The 26,367-nt window shown below is 47.6% G+C and overlaps 1 protein-coding gene across 1 annotated transcript; it reads left to right on the top strand.

The window, feature by feature from the left end:
• Positions 1-1,262: 1,262 nt before the first annotated feature.
• Positions 1,263-25,538, top strand: LOC122365775. The gene is made up of 6 exons (XM_043337301.1): positions 1,263-1,573; positions 15,729-16,058; positions 22,476-22,600; positions 22,761-22,964; positions 24,125-24,211; positions 24,690-25,538. The coding sequence occupies exons 1-6, from the start codon at positions 1,442-1,444 to the stop codon at positions 24,913-24,915; spliced, it is 1,104 nt and encodes a 367-aa protein (XP_043193236.1). The 5' UTR covers positions 1,263-1,441; the 3' UTR covers positions 24,916-25,538.
• The last annotated feature ends 829 nt before the right edge of the window (positions 25,539-26,367 follow it).

Here is a 26,367-nt window from a genome sequence, read left to right as displayed (position 1 = left end):
CCCCAAAAGTTTAAGCCTGGATTTCGTCCACTTTATTTTTGGGGGCCCCCTATCATGCTTTTTTTTGCAAAAAAAAAAAAGAAAATGAGAAAGTCGCCCGGGGGGGGGGGCGCTATAGTCCCTATCGCCCCCCCCTGGATCCGCCCCTGCTAGGAGGCCTTGTATGTGAACTAGGAAGCCCTCTGTGATAGCTAGGAGGCCCTCTGTGCAGATGCGAGCGCAGGCCCTCAGTACAGACTTGGAGACCCTTTGTGTGGATGCGAGTGGAGGCCCTCTGTGGAGATTAAGAGGTCCTGTGTTGGCGAAGAGGATATCTGTGCAGGCTTGGAGTCCCTCTGTGCAGGATAGGAGACCTTCTGTGTGAGTTAGGAGGCCCTCTGTGTTGGCTAGGAGGCCCTTTGTTCGGATGCGAGTGGAGGCCTCTGTGTAGGCTAAGAGATTTTGTGTTTGTTAGGACATCTGTGCAGGCTTGGAGGCCCTCTGTGCAGGTTAGGAGGCCCTGTAAAAGTGGTCATCTCTGTGAGTATAAGAGACCTCCAAGTTATGAAAAGCTTTACCAATCTTCTAACAAAGAAGTCTTCTCAGCTAGTCTTCTAAGAAATAACTAAGTGGGTAGGTTAAAAAAAAACTCATCGGATTTCGGCCACTTTATTTTCAGGAGGCCCCCTTTTCAGCTTTTTAACTTTTTATTATATTTTTGAAAAAAAATCGGCCAAGGGGGGGGGGGCCATGGCCCCCATGGCCCCCCCCCTTGTATCCGCGCCTGCCCCCAAATCCGCCAGTGTTCGCTGTCCCCAAGACCGTATATATTAGTGCGGTTCCTAAGACTAGGCAGATTTTCTCGGAGAGCAAAGCACCGAGTTGATAAGTAGTATGCATAGGTAGTAGGGGATAGTAGCCGGTACCTACTTACCTATTGACAAGATTACCTACTTTACCCTATTGATTTGATACGTCATACGTAGGCACAAAAGTTGGGATAATTTTTAATGAGGTGCTTTCCTTGTCCATTGTATTCGCAGGTTACATTTTCATTTGACGGAAAAGGGCGAAAAGGCCTTGGGCAAGTCTCATTTGCCAAATCTCTCTAAATAGGTACCGTGGCCAAATCTAACCTCCAAAGCTTATATATGAATATGGCCTTGCTCCAAAGTCCAAAACAGTCCAAAACATCAGCGAATTTACCAGTTTAAAGAGAATCTGCCCTTTCGAGGCGCCTAGCAACCAGTTCAACAATGGGCACGTGCTCAAATAAACGAATCACAAAACAGACGCCAGCTGCGCTTCAACGGCATTTGTGTTATTTAGGATTGCTGTTTGTGAAACGTGGACGTTTATTGCTGATTTGTTTAGTTATTTCATGTGTTGTGGTGGTGGTATTCATCAGATATTTTGTTATACTTGTGCAGAAGGTCTACGCGCTGAATAATTTATTGGAATTATGGCGAAGGGAATGATATGGCGTGAGAATTTCTTGGAGTCGCGTGAGGCGGTGCCGCAGATTCCGATCCACCCTATTCAAGCTGTGAGACCGCGCAGCTTATATACGGCCCACTCGTACTTGGCTGAAGAGGTGAGTGTTAATACCGATATATCTCGGCTAAGTGCATTTACCTGCTGATGTCGTCATGTCAAGCAGTGGTGTATCGTAAATGGTTAGTGCAGATGGTGCAGACCCCGCGAGCCGTACGGAAATAACGATTCGGAAGTGTCGGCATTCCGATCAAATTCATCACGGCTGACGACTTATTTAAAAGCCTTAGTGCTTTGAGATTGTAAATAAAATAAACACGAGTGTTTAACACGTTAAGTTGACCGTTTTAATTGTATTTAAGATTAGGAGCATTTCGATCGCTCTGGTGAGTGGTGATAAGACTCGCTGCCCTCCTATTAACCTTCGCCGACACAAGGGGTTGATGCAACCCCCCCCCCCTAAGGTTTTTCGCGAATAACTCGCGTAAAAAGCGGCCGATCGCGACGAAACTTTCAGTACCCTCGCATTGATCAATTTTACACCTACCCTGAAAATTTCATGACCCTGACCCAAATGACCTTTGACCTGTGACCTCTTTTCCGAGACCATGTTTGGCCGGAATCGCGATTCGGCGTATGTCGGCTCGCATTAGCCGCGCGTTTGCAAGCTTTTCGTGGTTTCAAACGTTCAAACATGTGATTTGGTGTTGTTCCCATACATTAGGGTGGGTTTCAAGGTCACCTGAAGGTCAGGTCAGGTCATTGACCTTTGGTGACTTTGGGTGACCTCGGTTCACTTTTTCGAGTTTTACATGTTTCTAGGCTAGTCTTTGGAGCTGAATTCGAATTTGGCAACCATTTGAACATTTATGAAGTAGTTTTGGTGCCTTCGTAACATGTTACGAAGCTGTCAGAGGCGGTTGACACGTATTACGAATACCCGTCACAACACAACCCCTACCGGTTGACCTGACCTGACCTGACCCGACCTGGTCTAAATGCGTAAAGACATCATCTCTGATCAAAACTAACACGATATTCGTGATCAGCACCCCGGAAAACCTCATGGCAGCCACACTTTACGGCTTTCTAACAGGTCCCGATTTTCCCGGTTTTCGGGTCATTGACCTGACCTGGAAGGTCACCCGATGACCTAGGACCTTAAAATTGGGTATCATCGGCTTCCTCCCGTGACGGGCAACACGCTCGTTTTTTCCGCAAAGCTCTAGCTCGATTAGGGGCCAAACGCGAGGGGGGTCGTACCAACCCCCCCCCCCCTTGTGCCGTCGAAGGACGCAAAATGGCCTGTGCCGGCGAGGGTTAAGACGGCTTTATGCCTACACAATTATAAACCTTTCCTAATCGAATCCCAAACCAAATTCAGAAGTTGAATCCGAAAAACGAAATACCTACGCTACGAATTCAGAGAAGTGGGGACGGTTCGTGAATTAACCCAGATCTGCCCACCGTATCATTTATGATACGATGAGTCGCTCGGCCGTTGCTAGGCAACCGACTTCCATCTGAAAGACGCCGAAACTTTATTTTGTGGTGTTGTGTTGTCAGTCGTGTGTACTATTTCCAGAGTGGGTAACCTTTTCTATATTTCATATATTTTCCGTGTAGCATGATTAAACAAAAACATCTTCCCACAGAAGTCGTAATTTACCAGACCCAATAACGCCGACGTTAGTATGCTAACTAGTGCTTTCTGCCGAACTGCTCAATTTTGTGGCAGCATAGTACCAAATGTTCAAGCTCACACACCAGGTGGTTGAATACATTCTTGCGCCAAAGCTGGCGTGTCAGGAATGATAACAACATATTCGTATCATATATGATACGGTGGGCAGTTTCTCACATTAGCCTACACAATTACTTGCCCCTAATCCATATGTTTTCCAGTCACCTTGGCGCAAATTCTAGACATTCTAGTGGTGGATGACGATGTTGATGGAGGTGACGTCTTGGTAAAACCATCGGAGGCGTCCTACGACACGGACGAGTACTCTGGTGATGATGAGGATGCCACAGAAGAACGTGACCTCAACCGGCATCTTGCTCGGCAGCTGTGTGTTAGGGCCAATGTGCAAGGAGCCGGAGGAATAAACTTTCCGAAACGCGATTCCGAGAAAGAAGACGTCTCGGAGACCTTTAGAGATGCAAGGTTAAGCAGCGACATTGTTGCATCCCAGCAACATAAGTCGAGAAGGTCCTTGAAGCGACATGAAAAGTGGACAAAAGGGAACACATCCATAGGAGATGGAGCATGTGCCTGAAGTCTGACGTCGAGTGCAGTGTCACGAAGGAGGATATCTTGTCCTTCTTGTTTATACTTTATAGTGGCAGGGAACTCGAGGTCAGACTTCGACGATGTTAAAAGCGTGAAACACCATGACCTTCCGGACGAGCTTGAGGACTTCATCATGTATAAAGGAAGGGATGTCTCAATTAGAGAGGAATCGCGGTATTTGTGTGAATCGAAGTCTGAAATATGCGTACCGGTGAAGACGATCACAGGGCACTGCCCTTGCTTCCATTTCAGACCTTTCGTCTCTTTGCTTCGAGGACCTTCCCGAGCTCTGACGCTGGGCCAGCAACGCTTCCGCTTTACCTCGCATCTCTGAAGGTCTCCGAGACGTTTTCCGTCAGAATAGTACCCCGGAAAGTTTTCTCTCCCTCGCACCTCGGCCCGAGCATTCAGCTGCCGAGCAGGATGACGGTTGATATCACGTTTTCTTGTGACATCCTCATTATCACCAGAGTATTCGTACGTGTCTTAGGACGCCTCCGATGGTTTTTACGAAAACATCATCTCCATCAACATGGTCATCCACCACTGGAATGTCTAGATTCTCTGCCAAGGTGAGTCCCAGTGACTTGAAGACAGACGTTAATTGGTAAGTTACTGTCTACTAGTGAAGAACTGGCCACGGACATTGTATTTGATACCTTCCAGCCCCAAAAGTAAGCATTATGTCAGAAAGCACTTGTTGACATACTCACCTATAGGTATCTATGGGTCTGGTCAATTACGATTTACTGTTTCCTTGGTGTCATTATTACAAATAAACTCAAAGCTGGCAATTCTGAGACGTTTTCACAAGTAAAATTATAGGCAAATGCAAAGGTTCGTTAAAGGGACCCTCCCACCTTCAAAAAAGTTTATGAATTGGCATGAAAGTGATGTCGCTCGGTTCAGAAAGAGCGAAAACGAATATCTACCAAATTTCACCGAAAAATATTCACCGGTTTTCAAGATATTAGACTTTTACTTTTGTTTACTTTTTTGGGATCTCCGCTGTTTCTAGCGACTTTATTTTAGAAGTGCGGCGTTTGCGGCAGATGTTGCGCGCAAATAGCATATACCACCGCGTGCTACAAAACGTTTTAGTCAAACTTAATGACGGACGTTCGAAAGCCTGATGACGTCATCAGATTCCCGTAATGGTTAAGAGATAGGGACCACGCTGGTCCCACCCTGCAAGTAAAGGGAAGAAATTTCTTGAACACCATAAAGCTGCGGGGGCTGCGACCAGGATAAATGGTGGTTTCTGAGCCTGGCCGCAAACTTGGCTATCTCAACTCAAAACTAATGTTAAGGTGGGAGGGTCCCTTTAAGGTGCTATAAAAGTGCGAAAATGCCCAGCGTATCATATATGATACGGCAATTTCCGACAAAACGGGTACAGCCAACAACAAATGACACATGCTGGTAAGCAATGTGATTCAAAAGTACCCCAAAACCAGCGTAACAAAAAAATCTGAAAACATTTTTGTTCTGGGCAGATCTGGGTTAAAAGAGACCAGTCTTGGAAATTAACACTCGATAGCTCTTTGCATTTCATCCAGTGGAAGGTCCATGTTTGGCCTTCGGGCAGCAGCCAGCAGTTTGACGTTTTTAACCGCGCTCTGCTGGGGGAGGGGAGCGGGGTTGAATACACTCCACCCCCCCCCCCACCCGTCCTTTGTGTTTTTTTTTTTGCGAATATCTGAAAGCGGCGGCTTGGAGCGCCGCTATTTCCGGCACAACTTACCATGCATATTTTCTGCACATATTGTGAAATTTTCAGACCGGGGTCTCTCAAGGTCAGGCCACCAGGTCCCTTCAAGTGACCTCACCACCGAAAAAGTTTCAATGCTTGCAATAGCTGCACCGATTGACGGATCGTTTAAAAACTTTCAGCAATAGATGAAGGCAACAGTATGTATAAAATGCATATTTCGGAATTTTAATATCTGTGACCTAAGGTCAGGTTCCTAAATTTTGCGCCCTCTGCATTATAAGTCAAGGGGAGAAAATTGAGAGGCGCCTCTTTTACACGTACGTCATTCTTAACGCACTCAAACATCAAGTTACAAGCAAAAATGACACACTGAACCGCAAAATGGCGCCCGTCACCCCTCGTTATGCCCCTGTCGTCATCTCAGGTCACCAAACTATTCAACAGTTCTTCTATATTAGCCTTCAATAGAGACATGCCAGAGCGATGAAAACACCGTTGTACTCAGCTCGATGATACGGATCGACTGATCTGCAACACGACTTTTTCCGGTTATGTCATGACCTTGCCCTGGGGTCAAAATTTCAAGCTACCCTTTTAATCAACTTATAGCTCATTCGACGCGTCTCGTCGATAGGAACACGGTGCTGGTCAAAGTAAGGTCGTGTAAGTTTTGAGTCAAGAGTTATTGCAGAAAACCCGTTTCTGCAAAAAAAGTTTATTTTGGCAGTTTGTGCCCCTTGCAGGCTAAACCGTTAACCATAGGTCAAAGCTGAGAGAAATAGGTAGGTACTCAGAAAGAGCATTATCATAACTACCTATTAAAGGCGCTTTTCTGTGGCGCTGTAGCCCTATTCATTTCTAAGTTATGCGCCGGTTTGTCGAAATTTGTCTAAATATATTTGACCTTCGATGACCTCTGGTGACCTGATTTTTTACCTGACGTAAAAAGAGACTGAAGTAATTTCGCCTTTGTTTGTTTTTAACGCTCCTTGTAACGCTGGCTATCGCGTGTCGCTACGTGGTCCAGGAGCCGAATTAGAAAGGGGCGCTAAAACCCCCCTCCCTCAGCAAGGTGAAGAAATCCAGGAGCCCCAGCGGGCCACGGGCTATACAATCTGTCGGTGGTGTAGCTAGGGCAAGCACTATAATTCTACTTTTTAGCGTGGCATTGTGGCCTGATCGCATTGTCAGGAAATAACATTTTCAGCCACTACCATAGTTCTTGATGGCTAGCTAGTTATGTCGAGCAAATTGATTAAAAGTAGCGAATCATTGCATGGAGTGGACATCGTGCAAAAGCAATGGCGTTAAAAAGTCACCCCACCCATGCGGCTTAATGGGCAAGCTAAGATTGAGTTGTATCAAACTATGAACGGAAGTGTCATAGTCATGTCAAATATGCCAATCATCGAGCCAAAGGAAGGCGATTGATATTGTTTTTCGTCTTGCGAGTGGTTCCATTACTTTATCTGGTGGTGGCGAAGACGAGTTTTGTCGCTCGAAATGTGAAAAATAGTGCTTCCAATATCTGCCATCAAACGTCATTGACCTCAGTTGACATAATTTCCTATGAATGTTCACATTTAAATTGGTGATTAATACGCCATCGCTGGTTGCCACTGAAAGGGAATAGTTCACCTTCATGAAATTAGTTTTTTTTGCAATGGATTTATGATATTTATGCTCAAAATGATCAGCCAAGGAAATAAGACCTTTTTATAAAGGATTTTTTCTCTACATTTTAATATAGGAAGAACTCTTCAGTTTTAAAAGAGGGAAATGACCCCTGCAAGGCACTCATTCCTCAGCAAGGCACTTTTTCGGGACGAGAAATGGAAAATCTTTGCCTAGGGCCTAGGGTGATCGATGAGCCGTAAAAGCTCCTGATTTGTACTTGTCTTAGCTCAAGCTACGAAACTGCTATTCCAGTTCAAACCCCATGTTAAAAGTGAACTATTTCCTTTTAAACTTCTAAGGTTAATGCGTTGATGAAAAGGCGTAGACGTACACTGAATAAAGATGCGAATTGGTACGAACTCGCCAATTATGCTCGTTGGATAAGATAAAAGTTATTATACAAAAACTTTTTCCTAAAAAAAACGTCCAATTTTAAGTTGTTGCCCTCTGGAGGCTAAACCGTTGATCTTAGGTCTGAGGTCAAACCTGAGAACAATGCCCAGAAAGTTCTCTGAAAGACCTATCATATTGACTCTCCCGCAGCGCTGTAGCTTTATTGGTTCCCGACTTATGAGTCGGATTTGGGAAAAGTTGGCAAAATCGGGAACTAAAATTCGTGAACCTTTGGTGACCTCCAGTGACCTCAGCGATGACCTTGCTTACTTTCCGAGATAACCTGGTGTGGCCGAAAATCCCCCCTCCACCGGCGATGTCGGCTGAGTGGCCCGGGCGAGGGTTGAAAGGCCAGCGGATCTGTGTCTTTATATTCCTTTCATTCAGGCGAGTGACGATAAATTTTTTTAACTCCAAGCTTGTATTACGCTGATATTACCTGCATCGCGCTTGTCTCGTCGAGGCGCGTCGAATGAACTAGAACTAGTAAGTTGCCCTGAAAAAGTCAACTTAAAGATTTGGCCTCAGGTCAAGGTCGAGGAAAAGATCATGTTGCATGTCATTCTATTGGTATTGTTGAGCTGAACACATTTATGGTGCTTTCGGCGCCCTAGCATGTTTTTATCTAAAGTTATTGTCAAAAAACTATTTGAGACGTTCCATGACCTGAGATGACCTCAGGGGCATAAAAGGGATCACAGGTCTTATTTTCGGTTCAGCGTGTCATGTTCACCTGTTTCCCGACGTTTGAGGGTGTTTTCGACCAGAAGAAGAGCATTTGAATTTTCTCCCGAATCACAGTTGTTTTTTTTAGAGGCATGTTGACTTAACTTGACCTGATGACCTGACTTTATGTGAACTGAGGTCAAAATTTCACAAACGATTGAAATTAATGCATCATAAGTCATAAATTAGGTATACCAAGTTAATGCTAAATGTTTTTTTTCTTGCGATGGTCATTGTTTGGACCAATTAGAAAATCAGCCATCTTTTTCTGTTTCAGTTAGCCCCTCCGATTGATATTCCCAGAACCCGGACTAAAACAGCTGGCTTGATAACTTTTTGATTGCCTGAGAACCTTTCCATTTCTTGCCTTGTCTTTTGGGTATTCATTTGTAGTAAGCCTAGAGAAGTGTTAGCTTTTGCCTATAGCAGTCATGACTTGTGCACGCCTTGGAAGTAGCCCTTTGTCTTTCATACAGGGTGTCCCAGAAGTCTTGAAGGTTTTTTATTTTTGTCGTGTGACCTTGCTATGGCACTGATTAAAGGGACCATCCCACCTTAACATTAGTTTTGAGTTGAGATAGCCAAGTTTGCGGCCAGGCTCAGAAACCACCATTTATCCTGGTCGCAACCCCCGCAGCTTTATGGTGTTCAAGAAATTTCTTCCCTTTACTTGCAGGGTGGGACCAGCTTAGTCCCTATCTCTTACGTCAGCAGTCATTTCAACGCCCGCCATTCCTTGAACCCGAGTTTTGCTGACCTTGAGCTCCCTTTTTTATCAACGTGAAATCCGTCGTCGGCGCTGAGAAAGCCTATTGCTTTTCATTTTAATTTGAATATTAGAAGATACCCACCACTGGAACTTGGACTGATATTATACCAAGGCCGAAGATGATCAAGCTGCCTGCTATATCTGGAGCTTGGTGTTCAACTTCAACATGGAATAAAAAACAAAATATCAAAGCAAACTGGATATGGTACTCCAAGTTAAAGTCCAAAGAAATTTTGAAGAGCTGACAATTGACATTAATTCTTTTCCTGCAAGGTTTCCATATGGAGATCACACCATGAAGAAATATTTTTGATGTTTACAGTTGAAAGGGGATTGATCATCCAGTTTTGACGAAAGACGCTGCTGACTGTCTTTGGAAAAGGATGTCGGCATGAGGTGCAATTGTGCTTGTGAAGTGGTTATAACTGGTCTTTTCACAGTATTAAATTAAATGTGCCATTGCAGCCAAGTGTGTTATCATGTAAGGTAAAATCAAAACTACAATGTTGGTTTTACGAGCATTGAGAAGGCTGGTAGGTAACACCTGCCTGTGCTCGTAAATCATGCTGCCAAAGTTTTCTAAATTAATTCTATCATACACTTTTGTTATCCAGAATGGTTGCACTATTGTTTGGTATCATATTATTCCATGTAAATATGGTAGCGTAAAGTCCGACCAACATGTTACCAGATTTGAAGCTGTTATGTTACCTAAGTACCTGTTTTTTACTGGCGTGGTGAATGTCATTGTCACCTGGATTTTGTTTTGAGGTGCAGACCTAGTAACTCTGACTACATGGGTTTGAAGCTATTATCTATTCTGTTTTTACTGGCCTGGTGAATGGCGACTGATGTTGTCTGTGGATGGCACTGAAACAAATTTTGAGTGTTTTGTACAGTGTTTTAATACAATGCTGAGGGCTGAAAGTTGTCTTGTTTAGAGTGGTGAAAGTTCAGGATATGCCAGCCACCATGGTGGGTCAGAGTTAAATGTGTTGCAGTCAGTTCGGCTTCGGCAAGCACACGGATGGGCATACGCATCAAGACCTGCTCTGCCATACTTTCAGCCAATTTTACCTGGGTAAGTCTTTTCTTTTTTCTGCCAAAAGCTATGACATTGTGAATTTCAGCACTGTGGCCTGTGTGTAGCTTTCAGGAAAGCAATTCTAAATAAAGCTCTGATAAAGTGCAAAATCAGCAATGCAGCCCTCTATTACATTTTCTACAACATCTTACTTGTTCCTTGCATGGAGAGAAAAATGCAATGTTATGATTTCGTTTATTCACATAATTTGACAAGCATGCAGTTACCTGCTACTATCACTGCACAAAACAGAGCAGAAAACATCAGTTGATCAAACACAAGGCATAACAGAAGTTTACAACATAGGGCTGCCGAACCTGCTTCCTCCCACCACAGTTGATGCCATTTCCTAGCCTGGATTCCAGGACAAATCTTCGTATGGCATTTCTTCGTCGCGCAATTCTTCGTCTGCATTTCTTCGTCCGCAAATCTTCGTCGGCGCATTTATTCGTGTCGCATTACTTCGTCTCGCATTTCTTCGTAGGTGCAAAAATTCGTAGCGCATTTCTTCGTATCCGCATTTCTTCGTCGGCGCATTTCTTCGTCAAGCATTTTTTCGTCCACGCATTTCTTCGTCTACGCAAATCTTCGTCCGCATTTCTTCGTCCACGCAAATCTTCGTCTGCGCAAATCTTCGTCCGCAAATCTTCGTCCCCGCAAATCTTCGTCCGCAAATCTTCGTCCGCATTTTTTCGTCCACGCATTTCTTCGTCTACGCAAATCTTCGTCCGCATTTCTTCGTCCACGCAAATCTTCGTCCCCGCAAATCTTCGTCCGCAAATCTTCGTCCGCAAATCTTCGTCCGCAAATCTTCGTCCGCAAATCTTCGTCCGCAAATTTTCGTCCACGCATTTCTTTGTTCAACCAAATCTTCGTCCGCAAATCTTCGTCCGCAAACCTTTGTCTGCGCTATCTTCGTCTCCGCAAACATTCGTCCACAAATGTGGTTCAATAAAACCATGAAGAAATATCAGACAGTCAAGTGAATGACGAATTTAATGCAAGGAATGGATGATCGAAACTTTTGAAGACAGGTAGATGAGGTCAGTCAGGTTAAGCTATTGTATTTGGGAGCCGACAATCGTAACATTCCTCATTTGTGTCCCGGACATTCTTTTTTTTTCGCGGTCGTTGAATGACAATATAATCTCTTGTACCCTCGCCGGCATAGGCGGCGGAACGGGGAGGGCACCGGGGCACCGTTCCCCTCTTTAATTTTGGCCTTTTAACAGTAGCCCTATGGGCGTTGCATGGAAAGCATATTGGACCAAAAGTCGGCAGTGCCGTGCCCCCCCCCCCCCCTTAATTGAAGATGTTCCGCCGCTACTGCCCGCCGGACTTATTTGTTTTCTACGGTACACGCCGGCCGAGGGGGCGGGTACGACCCCCCCCCCCCCCATCGCCGTTTCGCCACTGGTGGAGCTAGCGCGTCGCGGAAAAAAACGAGCGTGTGCGCCGTTACGAGCCGCAGAGATTAATACCCGATTTTAAGGCCTTCTAGCGTCAGGGGTCGGCATACCGCCCGCGGGCCGGATCCGGCCAGGTGGGTGACGGTTGGATCCGGCCCGCGACCATCTGACGTCCGGCCCGCGGCTGGTATCAGCGACTTACATCGTGTTCCGGCCCGCGGTTCCTTCATAAATCGACTCCGATATAAAAGTGACTCAAATGTGCTTTGGCACAACAGTTCTTCCTTTGCACACTTCATGAGTTTATAAACACCAATTGCGGGTGTTTTTGTCTAATTCTACTTCTAGACAAAGCTTGCAACGGTAAGATTTGGTAAGCAGCTTTTGCGCGCAGCATCAACGACTGCTGCAGCTGCGTGCACTTGGCGGCTTCACGTGGTCTACTCGCTTAACCTTCCAGGCGGTGTGTGTGTGGGGGGGGGGGGGGCGGGCCGGAACACGATGTAAGTCGCTGATACCAGCCGCGGGCCGGACGTCAGATGGTCGCGGGCCGGATCCAACCGTCACCCACCTGGCCGGATCCGGCCCGCGGGCGGTATGCCGACCCCTGACGCTAGAAGGCCTTAAAATCGGGTATTAATCTCTGCGGCTCGTAGCGGCGCACACGCTCGTTTTTTTTTCCGCGACGCGCTAGCTCCACCAGTGGCGAAACGGCGATGGGGGGGGTCGTACCCGCCCCCTCGGCCGGCGTGTACCGTAGAAAACAAATAGGTCCGGCGGGCAGTAGCGGCGGAACATCTTCAATTAAGGGGGGCACGGCACTGCCGACTTTTGGTCCAATATGCTTTCCATGCAACGCCCATAGGGCTACTGTTAAAAGGCCAAAATTAAAGAGGGGAACGGTGCCCCGGTGCCCTCCCCGTTCCGCCGCCTATGCCGGCGAGGGTACCTACAAGAGATTATATTGTCATTCAACGACCGCGAAAAGAAGAATGTCCGGGAAACAAATGATATGGAATGTTACAATTGTCGGCTCCAAATACAATAGCTTCACCTGACTGACCTCATCTACCTGACTTCAAAAATTTCGATCATCCATTCCATGCATCAAATTCGTCATTCACTTGACTGTCTGATATTTCTTCATGGTTTTATTGTACCACATTTGTGGACGAGTGTTTGCGGAGACGAAGATAGCGCAGACAAAGATTTGCGGACGAAGATTTGCGGACGAAGATTTGATTGGACGAAGAAATGCGTGGACGAAAAATGCGGACGAAAAATGCGGACGAAAATTTGCGGACGAAGATTTGCGGACGAAGATTTGCGGACGAAGATTTGCGGACGAAGATTTGCGGGGACGAAGATTTGCGTGGACGAAGAAATGCGGACGAAGATTTGCGTAGACGAAGAAATGCGTGGACGAAAAAATGCGGACGAAGATTTGCGGACGAAGATTTGCGTAGACGAAGAAATGCGTGGACGAAGAAATGCGGACGAAGATTTGCGTAGACGAAGAAATGCGTGGACGAAAAAATGCTTGACGAAGAAATGCGCCGACGAAGAAATGCGGATACGAAGAAATGCGCTACGAATTTTTGCACCTACGAAGAAATGCGAGACGAAGTAATGCGACACGAATAAATGCGCCGACGAAGATTTGCGGACGAAGAAATGCGGACGAAATATTGCGCGACGAAGAAATGCCATACGAAGATTTGTCCGGTTACGCTAGCCTGGCTTGATGTGAGCACTGAATAGCTGCTTTGTCTAATTACAGCTCACTACCATTCAACTTAAACTACTATCTTTAAAGTAAGAGTGAGAGCGTTCAGTGTTCATAGCAGCTCGACAGACGACAGACAACAAACATCTTGACAAACCAACCAGTATTTGATTTGGCTAATGATTTATGTGCTTGTTGTATCATGGCCAAACTACTTTAACAGCAATAATCCCTGTTTCATCTTGAGCTTGCTTTTATTTCCATTTGAACTCAGATCTTGAAACAATCATCTGAAGTGATATCAGATACTGGCTTCTGCCTTCTGTTTCTCTTGAAAGCAAGTTAAAACAACAATGATAAACTAAGGCAGGAGATGTGAGTTGTGGCAGTAGATTTTTGATTCAACATATGTCAACCTTATATTGCTTGAGACCTCTGTGACAGACAAACAAATATTTATAGTTTTTTGATAGTTTGGATTCTTGGCTTGATTTAGCAGATCAGCTGTGAACCTTGACTTTGAAATCACCGTCATGGTACCCGAACGAATCCTCGCATGACATTTCTTCGTAGCACAATTTTTCGTCCGCATTTCTTCGTCTACAAATCTTCGTCGGTGCATTTATTTGTCCCTCAATGCTTACTCTTGCATATATTTGCGTTGAAGAAGAAATGCGAGCCGTTTTTCATATACCCTGGTGCGAGACAAAGTAATGCGATAGGTACGAATAAATGCCCTGACGAAGATTTGCAGACGAAGAATTGCGATACGAAGAAATGCCATAAGAATTGTCCTGGAATCCTTTATTGGCCATCATATATTGACCTTGTTAAGATAAACGCGTCATTCGCGCAATATCTGTCGCACTTTGATACCAAACTATTGCTTCCAAATGCCGACGTAAAGAAAACCTTTATGTGACGTCATAGAAACAGCGGATTTCCCAAAAAGTAAACAAAAATAAAAGTCTTATATCTCGAAAACGGGTGAATATTTTCCGGTAAAATTTGGTAGATGTTCATTTTCGCTCTTTGTGATTCACGCTACATCACTTTTATGCCAATTCATTAACTTTTTTGAAGGTGGGAGGGTCCCTTTAAGGCGAATCATGCCTCAAACGAAAGAGAATGAACTGAAATTTTGTATTTTCATGCGTAGAGCACCACATTAGTCAGGTGGCCCCCGTTGTGAGTCGCACAAGATTGAGCACGAGAGATCACGTTCTTCGCTGCCGCCAAGATCTCCCGGTTTGCGAAACACCGGTGTCGCCATGCCCGTTTCTTGTCAGCTTCAGAGTCTTATTCCCTGAAGCGAGCGACATAATATAAGCGACATATATTTGCGACGGGTTGATATTTGTTTTAGCTCCATAATAATGCAACGAATCAAAGGATTACAACGGGCTGTTGCTTAGCGCGTTCAAGCAGCTGAGCCTTATTTTTGTAATGGATGCGTGCAAACATGTCAGGAGACTTTGATCAGTAAATCATTATGTTGCTAATGTTTTCTCCGAGATCCAATACTCTGTTTCCTGGCTCGCTTCATGAAATAAGGCTCTGAAGCTGACCAGAAACGGGCATGGCGACACCGGTGTTTCGCAAACCGGGAGATCTTGGAGGCAGCGAAGAACGTGATCTTTCGTGCTCAATCTTGTGCGACTCACAACGGGGGCCACCTGACTAATGTGGTGCTCTACGCATGAAAATACAAAACTTCAGTTAATTCTCTTTGGTTTGAGGCGTCATTTGCAATCAGTGGCATAGCAAGGTCACACGACAAAAATAAAAAAGCTGCAAGACTTCTGGGACACCCTGTAGAAGGTAATAATAATTTTTGCCTGAGCAATACAACTAACTATAATAAGCAATCTCCTTACATAATGTCTGATGAATAATGGTGCATAGAGCATTGATAAATGAAGGAAAGTTTGATATGTATATGTTCAATCATGCAGTATCCCGTTTTCCTTTGGGTTACTCATTCATTGCAGAAGCCTCCATTATTGGATAGGTGATTATTTTTACAGACAAACGGTGCCAGGGCTGCGGAAGCGCTGTAAGCCGCACCACACGATGCATCTTTATATTCATAGGGAAATTGGTGTCTTGCGTCTATAAAACATTGTTCATGACACACACTATTGTTTTTTGCGCGAAACGCCTTTGGTCTAAAATGTAGCGTCTGGTGTGAGATTATCCAAGGGATATTTATGATCGGGTAATACCTACTCTGCTTCAAATTAGTAACATTAGGGACTCTTGCGTGCTGCGTGGTTAAACGTTAACTTAGGTTATAATAATTTTGTCTCGTTCTACTTGCTGCGTGGTCTTCAAAAAAGGAAAAAAAAATTGTTTAACTCACATGATGCTGCGCGTTTTGAGCCCTTCCACCGAGCCCTGTCGGTTCTGCTGTTGCTGTGTCGTATACCGCCCCGGCTGACCGCGGGTCGGGCCGTGTCCGTAGGTGCCCAATGACTACGGCCAGTACGAGTCGGCGGCCGAGCCGTGGCAGGCGCGCGGCGCCGGCCGGCTGCTGCGGCCGCCGCTGCGGCGCGCCGGCCGCTTCTGGCCGCTGCCGCCCAAGGTGGCCATGGCGGCCGCCGCCGGGCGGATGGCGGCCGCCGCCCACCTGGACCGGGAGCTGCGGCCCGAGCTCGAGTACGAGCCGGCCGGAGAGGAGGCCGAGGAGGCCGGACCGATGGCCACCTCGATGGGCACCATCACGCTGCGCCTCTACGACCGCGTCCGCGTCGACATATCGCTCAACGGATCCGTGCGCGTCATCAACTTCAAGGTGATGTCGCGCCGAGTGGCGCCCCTGCTGGCACCTCGCGGGTGGCCGCCTGGCCCATGTATAGTAATTGGAGACTGGGCGGTTTTGGCGTCTTCAGCCGTGTTTTCATCTGATTGATGACTGTGAACGTCCGGCAGATTGATTCATGTGGTAACGGCCCGGAGGGTAATCCACTTAGGTGTCGTCATTTCTCGTCAGGTGGCCTCCTAATGGATGTTTTGTGCTACTGATAGGTATCAACACAGCTGCTGGAGGCCAATGTTTTACAATTTATTCTTGCCACCGTAGCCAGGGGTGGATTTTTATATCAAGTTGGGGTTGCACGTGCAACCCCAACTTTGAATTGTGCAACCCCAACATCAATTTGTGCAACCCCAACTTCAAAATTGAAGTAAACCGGCGGGCGACTTAAAGTGTGCCGCCCCCATAACCATGTACCACCCAAATACTCAATGCCACCTGTTGACTTCGCACCATCCTCAATAGCTCCACCCATAATGTAATAAGGGTCACCCCTCAACTCTCAAGTGTAGATGAGGCCTCCTCAAATGTAGGTGCCGCCACTTTAAGTGTAGGTGCCGCCCCTTTAAGTGTAGGAACCGCCCCTTTAAGTGTAGGTGCCGCCCTTCGAATGTAGGTGCCGCCCCCTGAGTTGTAGTTGCCGCCCCTCAAATGTAGGTGCCGCCCCTTAAGGTAGGTGCCACCCCTTAAAATGCAGGTGCCGCCCTCTTAAGTGTACCTATGTGCCTTCCCCTCAAATGTAGATAGGTGCCGCCCCCTCATGTGTGGGTGCCGCCTATAAAATGTATGTGCCGCCCTCTCAAGTGTGAGTGCCGCCCCTAAAATGCAGGTGCCGCCCCCTAAAGTGTAAATGCTGTCATCTCAAGTGTAAATGCCGCCCCCTTAAAGGTAGGTACCATCCGCTCGAATGTAGGTGCCGCCCCCTCAGGTGTAGTTAACGACCCCCGCAAATCTAAGTGCCGCCCCTTAAAATGTAGGTGCCGCCTCTTTAAGTATCCTCAAGTGTGGATGCCGCCCCCTCAAATGAAGGTTCCGTCCCTAGAGTGTAAGTACCGCCCCCTTATGTGTAGTTACCGCCCCCACAAGTACACGTGCCGCCCCTTAAAGGTAGTGTGCCACCTTTGAAAGATTTCCCATTTTATTTTTCCTAGGATAAGAAGCTTCTGTTTTTACCTAATATCGCAAAAAAAATCAAAAATGGGCCTGGAATAGTGCCTTTTTCGCCTAAAAGTTTTTCGGTTTTTAGATATGTATAACAACTGTAGTGGGCTCACCTGCAAACAGGCGTCGGGCAACAATCGCGAATGCGGCGCACTTGTGACAATAAGCAAAGGTCATTATAGTGTTACGACCATACGACGTACGGGAATGAGTTATCAGCTGTCTAATCGTAGACAACACAATGTCGAGCCTTAACCCGCGCCCCACTGGGGTCTGTGTATAACACGCCCTACTGGGGGGGGGGGCTATTCATAGCCCCCCCTCCTAACTCCGAAACTACTGGGCCGATCGTCAAAATTCAAACGGCGTCTGATAGCCCCGGAAAAACTGTCGAGCGAAACCTAATTTCATTGACCTCGAGGTCACCGATGACGTCACAGGTCAGGTCAAAGAAAAATTATTAGCACTTTGGCTTGTTCACATTTTGGGCTCTGGCCGCCGTCTTACAAGTCAGATCAGGCTCATTTTTGGTTTCCACACTCGTGAACAGATGCTCTAGATACCTTGAGGGTACCAAGCTTGTACTTTGATTTTCAGGTCAGGGTCAGGTCATCACAGGTCACGAAAATATTATATCATGCGTCGGTCACGTGACACATGTTTTATGGTCCATTTAGGCCATAGATTTCGAATTTGATGTCGTCTGTGTCATTCAAGGTCATTTTGAGTCGAAATAAGCTTAGGTCAGGTCACTTTCAGGTCAAAAAAGGTCAAATTTTGAAGTTGAAATTTTTCAACAAAAAAGGTGTCTATTGGATGCAGTTTGAGCTCAGGAACACGATGGTGCCATTTATATTGGTGTACGATGCCAAATACGTACTGAAAAATTGATTTGAAAAATTAATAATTGTGAATTTTTTGCAATAATGCGTATAACTTGGCCATTTTTGAAGATATTTAGCTAAAACTTGCTAGAGTTAGTCATAATCATGCGTTCTGTCACATATATTCCGGTTTTTTTGGAAAGTCAAAAATTTTTTGAAAAAAATATAAAAATATAAATTTTGAATATTATTATATAAAATTTTCGAAATTTTCAAAATTTTGAAAATCCGAGATAGCAGTTTGATAGCGTGGTCAATTCTGAGTCCTTTCATGCAAAGAAATTGGATCTAGCTTAAAAACTGAGCTCTTGGGAGCGATTGCCGTGGTTCAATGTTTTGCGTCGAAATCGGACGAACATGACGTCACTCTGACGTCATTTCCGGCCGACCTATGGTAGCTACGAAGTTTAAATTTTGACACAAGGTGTCAAATTGATGCAGCCGAAGGTACTGAAAGTTTGGCGTCGATTCGTCAAGCGGTTTGGAAGTTATTGCAGAAAAACGGGAGGGGGGGCTATAAATAGCCCCCCCCAGTGGGGCGCGGGTTAAACTGTAAGCCCGTATTGGTATTGTTTCTTTTATTTGGCTGTCGAACATTATTTATGGTTTGAAATATGATTTTATGTAAAATAATTGATATGAAAAAGCCGTCTTATAAGTTATGACCCCATTTCACCACACGCAAGTGGCAGAAATGACAATGATCAGCTGACGCATTTTTCTTGGCCGAAGTCAGAGCGCGCGGCCCGACGCACCACGCGTATTTGGAAATTCCGACCTCGACGAGCATCAGAAGCCACCTAACAGGCGTGTTCGAAACCGCAGGAGATGATGATGAACGGGTTTATCGAGACTTGATTGGATGAGCATATCGGTAATAGCGATTTCAGTGTGTGCATTTACTGTTCATAGTGGTGTGAAATGTGGTTGGGGTACGACCGACAACCCGTCGGGGCGAATTTCGCACTGGGGTACTCAAAATTTGAAGAATTTAAGACGTTTCCATGAGTTTTGAAGGTATGGATAAGTTCTAAAAATCCGGTTCTCCTTATCTGGGCCATTAACTCCATACGGGCCAAGAAAGCTGGCACACTACCTTTAAGTGTAGGCACAGGCTGCATGCTCTTCAGAGTTCAGATGTAGGTGCGGCTGCCGCCCCACAAGTAAACGTGCCGCCCAGCTGAAATGTAATTTGTGACTGGTCATCATTGAGACATTGCTGTACCTAGCCAAGTACCAAAATCATAATATTATATGCGTGTGTGCGTGTGTATGTGTGTGGGTTGGGGTGGGGGTGGGGCCCAGTGGCGGTCGCAGGGGCATCAGGGCCATGCCCTCCACTGGCCCTTGAGAGCCCTGTACTGGTCTCTAGGGCTCCCAAACCGGTCTCTGAGGGTCCACGCCTCTCAAGGCCTCATTTCTGTTTCTGGGGGCCCAAGACTGGCCTTTGGGTGCCCCCGAGGGCTCGACTGACTTCTGAAGGCCCGATGCCGGTCTCTACGGGTCCACATCGGCCTCTGAGGGCCCATACTGGCCTTTGAGGGTCCTCTGCTAACCTCTGGGGTCCAACACCGACCCATGCTGGTCTTTTAGGACCCCACACTGACCTCTGACTTCTGAGGGTTCCACGCTGGCCTGTAAGATACCACACCGGCATCTGAGGGCCCACGTCGGCCTCTGATGGTTCCAAACTGCCCTTGGAAGGCTCTGTACCTGTTTCCGAGGGCCCCACACTGGCCTGTACGGACCCACGCTGGTTTTTATAGGGTCCAAATTGGTCTCTGATGGCCCAAACTGACCTGCCAGGGCCCAACACCGGCCTCGGATGGCCCAATTTCTGTCTCTGGCAGACAAAGACTGACCCTTGGGCACTTCTGAGGGCCCGTACTGGCTTCTGAAGGCCCGTTGCCGGCCTCTTAGGGCCCACATTGACCTCTGATGGCCCATTCTGGCCCATACTGGTCTTTGAGAACCAATACTGGCCTTCGAGGGCCTTACACCGACCTCTGAGGGCGCCGAACCGGGCTCCTTGGAGGGACCCACACTAGCCTCTGAATTCTGATGAACCCACTCCGGTGGGTATCTCGCACTGGGCTCTGAGGAACATTGACCTCCGAGAGCTCCACACTGGCCTGGAAGGGCCCATATTGGACTGACCTCTAATGACCAACTGGCCTTGGAGGGCCAGTACTGGCCGCTCAGGGTCCCAAACCGGCTTTTGAGGGGCATGACCGGCATTTGATGGACCGAACCGGACCCTGGTGGCCCGAAACAGGCCTCAGAGGACCCAACAACAGGCTCTGAGAGTCCCATCTCTGTGGTCTCTGTGGTCCAAGGAAAAACTTTTGGCGTTTCATGCCGTCCTCCAAGGTTCCCTGTCAGTCTCTGTTGGTCCCCATGTCGGAATTTCGGAACTTGAGGGCCGTTATCTTGTCGCAGCGGGCCCATTATGGACTATTGCCATATCGGGGTCATATCGGTTTCTGAGGGCTCATGTCTGCTGCCATGGGGCCCACACTGGTCTCTGATAGTTCCATTTCGGTCCTTGAGAGCCCGGGCTTCTGAGGCATCATGGGCTTCTGAGGCTTCTGATGGCATCATGGGCGCCTCATGCTATCTTTTTAGTCTCTGCCGGTCTCGGAGGGCCCCCTGTTGATCTTTTTGGCCCATGCTGGTCTTTAAGGGCCTCTGCTAGTCTCTGAGACTCCCATGTCGTTATTTGTGACTATTGTGGGTAGGATTGGCACCACACATATCTCTTAGGGCCCATACCAGTCAAGGAGTCCCACATTGACCTGTCAAGGCCCAACGCTGGTCTCCAAGGGCTCACACCACCTCAGAGGTTCCCAACTGGCCTTTGATGACCCCGCACTGGCCTCTGATGGCTCAGCCAGGTCTTGTAGGACCCACGTTGGAGTTCAAAGATCCATACTGTTGCGCGAGCTCTCACCCGGTTTAAGAGGGTCAATACTAGCCTTAAATGATCTAACGCCTGACTTATATGTATAAGGGCCTCATACTGGTTTCAGAAGACTCTTGTCTGCTCCTGAGGGGCAAAACTGTCCTTTTATGGCTCCTTTCCGCTCTCTAAGGACCATCCCCATTCCGTCAAATGAGAGCCCTACCGGCCTCTGATGACCCCACGTCGATCCTTGGAGATCCCACGTGGGTGTCGTTAATGCCCCACGCAGGTCTCTCCAAACGCTATATAGGCCTCTGAAGGACCAAAAGTTATACTTTTTGCCCCCCCCCCCACACCCACTTCTTAGGGCTCTATGCTGGCTTCATAGGAATCCATACTAGCCTATATAGGTAGGTATGTACCCCTTGCCGTCCTCAACGTGCCCCAAACCATCCTCTGGTGGACTCTTACGGGTCTCAAAGGGCCTCAAGGCGGCTTTCAAGCATCCCAATCGGTTCGGTTCTCTTAGGTCCAACGCAGACAAGTCATGCCGATCTCCGAGGAGCGATGTATGAGACCACCTGCGCGGCATTATCTCGTTCCTGTAAGGAGTTATTTGCAAAAAAAAAAACTCTGGTGTCCTTTGATGACTTCACATGACTTTACAGTTGCCCAAGAGCAAAAAAAGGCCTAAAGGTAGTCAAGGTTGATCTTATATGAAGCCATTCATGGTATATTAGGCCATTCCAACGCGTTTTAGGGGGAAAACAAGGCAGTTGATTTTTCCCCTTTGACTTACAATGGGGAGGCCAAGAACTTGACCTGAACTTAGGTCATCGGTATCAAAAAAGAGATAAACAAATTGTAGCTACCAATGACCTCATTACATCCTGCAACTTGCAAAGGACTCCGTCATCTACTATAGCTCTGACACGGTGACAAAGTTGAAAAAGTGATTTGAGGTCGGGTCATTCGAAGTGACCTGGTGACTTGACCTTGAAAGATAGGCTGGTTCAAACTTGCACACAGTATGTAAAATTGATAGGGGAATAGTCATGCGAAATTTCGCGGTTATCCGTTATTTACGAAAAACCTCAGGGGTGGGGGGGGGGGGTGGATATCCGCCCCCCGGCGGTACACGGGTTAATTAAGATAAAACACCGCCCCCTCCCCCCGAGGGTCGACAGGGGCCCCTTTGCCAATTCGCAACCCCCCCCCCCCCCGCCAAGTTTACGACCGTCCCTGGTGGCGCCCACTTCCGGACCATTGCGCCCCTCGGAACCGCTTTTGGCGCCTTTTCAGGGCTGTGCAACCCCAATGAAAAACAAAAAAATCCACCCCTGACCGTAGCGACACATTTCCGAGCCTCTAGAATTGTTTCTGTAGGCCGGCTTGAATTTAAATGCTAATATGCTGAGCCTGGGCTGACAGGCGCCTTTTCTGTCGCAGAGTAACATTGTTCTGGCTATCAGCGCCACGGGCACCTCTGTGGCGTTGATGCACCCTAACGGTCGCGTGTATCAGTATGGAAGTCGTGTGGAGATTCGCACCAACGACACGGAAGGCAACTGCAAGTAAGTCGATACTCATCGAATACGCGAACGGGGTTGATATAAAGATCACACAGATCGCCAGGCTCACAATATGATAGCCTTGACGCAAAAGATAGACTCCAATGCCTATAGCCTTTATCCGTCCATTCCTCAAGTCCTTGTCCTTCACCTCCTGGCGCAGGTACGCCAAGATGTGGTACAAGGGCGTCAGCTTTACGTCGGACAGCTGCGCGCTGGTGTACCTGGTCGATGCTGCCGGCACGCGCTCCACCACGGACACGTTCTCCGACCTGAACCGGGACTTTTCGCTGGACGTGTTCTACTCGGAGTCGCGCTACGGGCCCGACTGTGTGCACGAGTGTCTGGCCGCCATCGACGAGGCCAGGTGAGACGGCCGCTCACTGCACATGGACGGGGTCTAGGTGTCATTTTGTCTTATGGAAAGCGTATTGGATCGAGGAGAACTCCCTGGGATAAAGTTAATGCATCATCGATAACGAAATGATCTCGTAAAAGCTGGATGTTGCGATTTTAGAGCTATATGATTTTAGATCACCTCACTTCCAACGAGCGAGATAATTTACCTGTCAGTGGTGTCGCCTAATGGTAGTTACTCTTTTATAATTGCATTTCGGTGTCATCTTCCGGTTTATCTGTTCTAGACGGAGTTACACTTTCATGCACCGAAGGTTAATGATGCCGTCGTGCGGTAGATGGCTCCTTTGAACGATGGATGGTCGGGGACTCTCAGCTGTCGATGACACAAGCTGACGGAATATCTTGTTAGCGATTGATTTATGGTATGATTTGGGATGACCGTCTCGAATGTAAAGAAATCGTTTGCGGTGTATGGAATCGAAGGACGATATCGTTCCCGATAATACCTATCCCCTCTATCTATAGCGTCTAGATTGAGATGTGAAAGGACCGAGCCGTGGTCATTTTTTGGTGATGATAATTATTACCCAACATAAAGCTAGATTAATTGAGCGTCTCCTCCGCTTTAGATAAAAAGTGCCACTATAGATTTATTATGTTGGCAAACCCGAAAGGCCCAAAATGATATTTTGTCACTGGAAATAGACACTTCCAAAGTTCTCTCAATTAAGCCGAACCGTGTTTAGCCCTATGATGGGCTGATGCTGTCCCTCAATTACCTTTTCCCGTCCGGTCAATTTAGAGTCATACTCCACTTCCTACCATTAAAGCGTTGTCAGAATTTCGCGTTCAGTTGGTGGAAGCAATATCGATGCTTGGGTAACGCTGAGCTGACTGAAAGTCATGCCCCGGCCATCTCAAATCGTTAAAGAGGACAGACAGGAGCCGGGTCATCAGGCACGGCTGATCTCTGTCCGACCGACCGCGGAATGTGTAACGACGCGATCAGTACAAACAACGGGTGGGGCTGAACAGCGCTGCCGCTGGATCAGAGCCCGGATTACAGGCACGCAGGGCTGGGTGGGTACCGCGGTATGTAGTGAGAACAGCTCCGTGCGGCGGCTGGAGGTCGCCGCGTGCTGAGCCGGCGCTGCCGCGTCCCCGCAGGTACTGGGTGGCCGAGGACGGCAGCGAGGTCTGGGACGTGGCCGGCGTCCGCATCACCCAGCAGCTCAACGGACAAGTCAAGCTCGTGTAGGTACTAGCGGTGTATTGGCGGTCGGCTGTGTAAGCCCGCCCCACACAATGGTGTCGCTCGTTGTCCGTAATGTCGCCCTGTTTGGATCGATGACTCGATACGACCGCAGCTTTTCCTGCTGCTCGGCCGGTGTCACGGGCACCGGTCTGTGCCTGACGGCTCGGTAATGATATTATGAAGTTTGATTGATTAGTTCCATAAGCTGCTTGAAACGTGCATTCTATAAATAGCGGCATTCGGTGCGCTTGTTTAAACTGAAGTCGTAAGAATGGCCCCTTCGAATTCCGAGATATTTATTGGTATGTTTAGGCGTCCCTTTGTAGTTTCATATATCTCTATTGGCTAAAGTCAGCCGATGATAAATAGGACGTCTCTATAATCCCGCTATTTTATAGTCTTTCAGCCGGCTCCCATTGCCTTTTCACTAGGTAACCTATCCTAGGTCCTCACCGTCAATTTTCCCGTCTATTTCAGCGTCCAGCGGGACAACGGTAAGCGTCTGCTGCGCACCTCGTCCACTCTGGGCACGGCCAACATCACCACGCCGTTCATCCACACCACAGCCTCGATGGGCCAGAACCCGCACATCTTCGTGAGGCGCGGCGAGCGGCGGCTCCATTACGACGCCACCAACTTTGTGGTCCGTAACGCCGGCCACTCAGCCGGCTTTGACGACCGCGGCCGCCTCAAGGTGTACTAGATGTACGGCCGGCAGAGCCCGCCCAGACGGAGGATAGCCGGGCGGGCCGGATCAGGAAGGTGCCCGGTGAGTACCGCGAACCGGGGGCGGCCCCAGAGGGAGGCCAATGGACGCCGCCTGTGCTGCTGCTGTGAATATCCGGCCGGAAAACGCACCGGCTGCCGCGGCGCGGCGGTGAGGGCCGGCTGAGGCGACTCCGCCGGCGGGTCACGCGGCCGACGGCGCCCAGCCAGCCTCCCGGTGATCGAGTGAGGACCGTGGTGTCTCGCTGCTATGACTGGAATCGCTGTAACCTTATTCGGATGTTTTAGAGAGCGTGCGACAATCATGATGTCAAGTAAGATCTTTACACTCCGTAAACGGCGAAACTAATTTGATTTTCTCCTGCATTCGGCTTATGTTGTCAATTTTCATCGGAGCAGTTTACGCTTTTACGGAGGGATGCCTTAGCTGCATCGCTTAAATATTGTCAGCGTGTGTTTACTTGTTCTTTTCCACTATTAACTTCAGCTGGTTGATTCAAATTAATTGTTTGTAGTTAGTGTTCTGCAGATCGACTTCCTATTCGTGATTTGATTCTTCAACAAAATCATTCAATTAATAAAGTGCATATTGTTACCATATTATGTTTTTCATAATTTACCAATTTGAGCAGTTACTTCGCTATTGGAAACAAGCGAATTAAAAAATGAGGTGGCGGCGCACCAATGAATTTTACACATCAATGAATACGCTAGATGAGCAACATTGTTGCAAGTTCGTCAGTACCGGGAATACAAATAATACCTTCGAAGGTTAATCCTTAGGCGTCTGAGCTGTTCGTTTCGCTTGCAGCTCGCTTTGAGCGGTCCGAACCAGAGAGAGAGAGAGTCAATAACCTTGGGGGCGTCAGACGGCGTAACGTGTTCCCCCGCCGCCGCCGCTGCGGTCAAACGGCAGCGGCTTGGTGACCGCGCCGTGTTGACTGTCACATTTGTCAACGAAAAACACGGCGCCGATATTTGAATCCCCTACTTGTCTGAGCCTAAGCCTCTGCTACCAGGATGCTCGGATGATCCGCTCATTGAAACGAGTATAGCGCCCATGAAAAATGTCGGCTAAGCCAGCGTGCCGCGCACTTCATAGCAGGATCTGTGTAGAGTGAACCCTCTAGCTGGTTGTGGTAACTTGGTAAGCCGCAGAGGGATGTCTCTATTACTTTTTCTGAGTGAAATCCGCCGGGAAATCCAGTGTCATGAATGCTTATTACTGCATTACTGCAGTCAAAATAAGCTGCTGTTGCGTACACCATTCCGAATAGATGGGTCTGTTTATCCCTTCCGTTCTGCCATGCACCGTGCATACCTTATATGCGGACACCATGTCTCAACACAGCATCGCATCAGCTTACACATCTGACCCTAAACACGCAGCACCTAGAGCCTCACGGAAGTGTATAAGCCCACAGCCTCT

The sequence above is a fragment of the Amphibalanus amphitrite genome, unplaced genomic scaffold, assembly GCF_019059575.1.
Source record: "Amphibalanus amphitrite isolate SeventyFive unplaced genomic scaffold, NRLGWU_Aamphi_draft 000763F_arrow, whole genome shotgun sequence".
NCBI lineage: Eukaryota > Metazoa > Arthropoda > Thecostraca > Balanomorpha > Balanidae > Amphibalanus > Amphibalanus amphitrite.
This window is presented reverse-complemented; position numbering and strand designations above follow the sequence as displayed.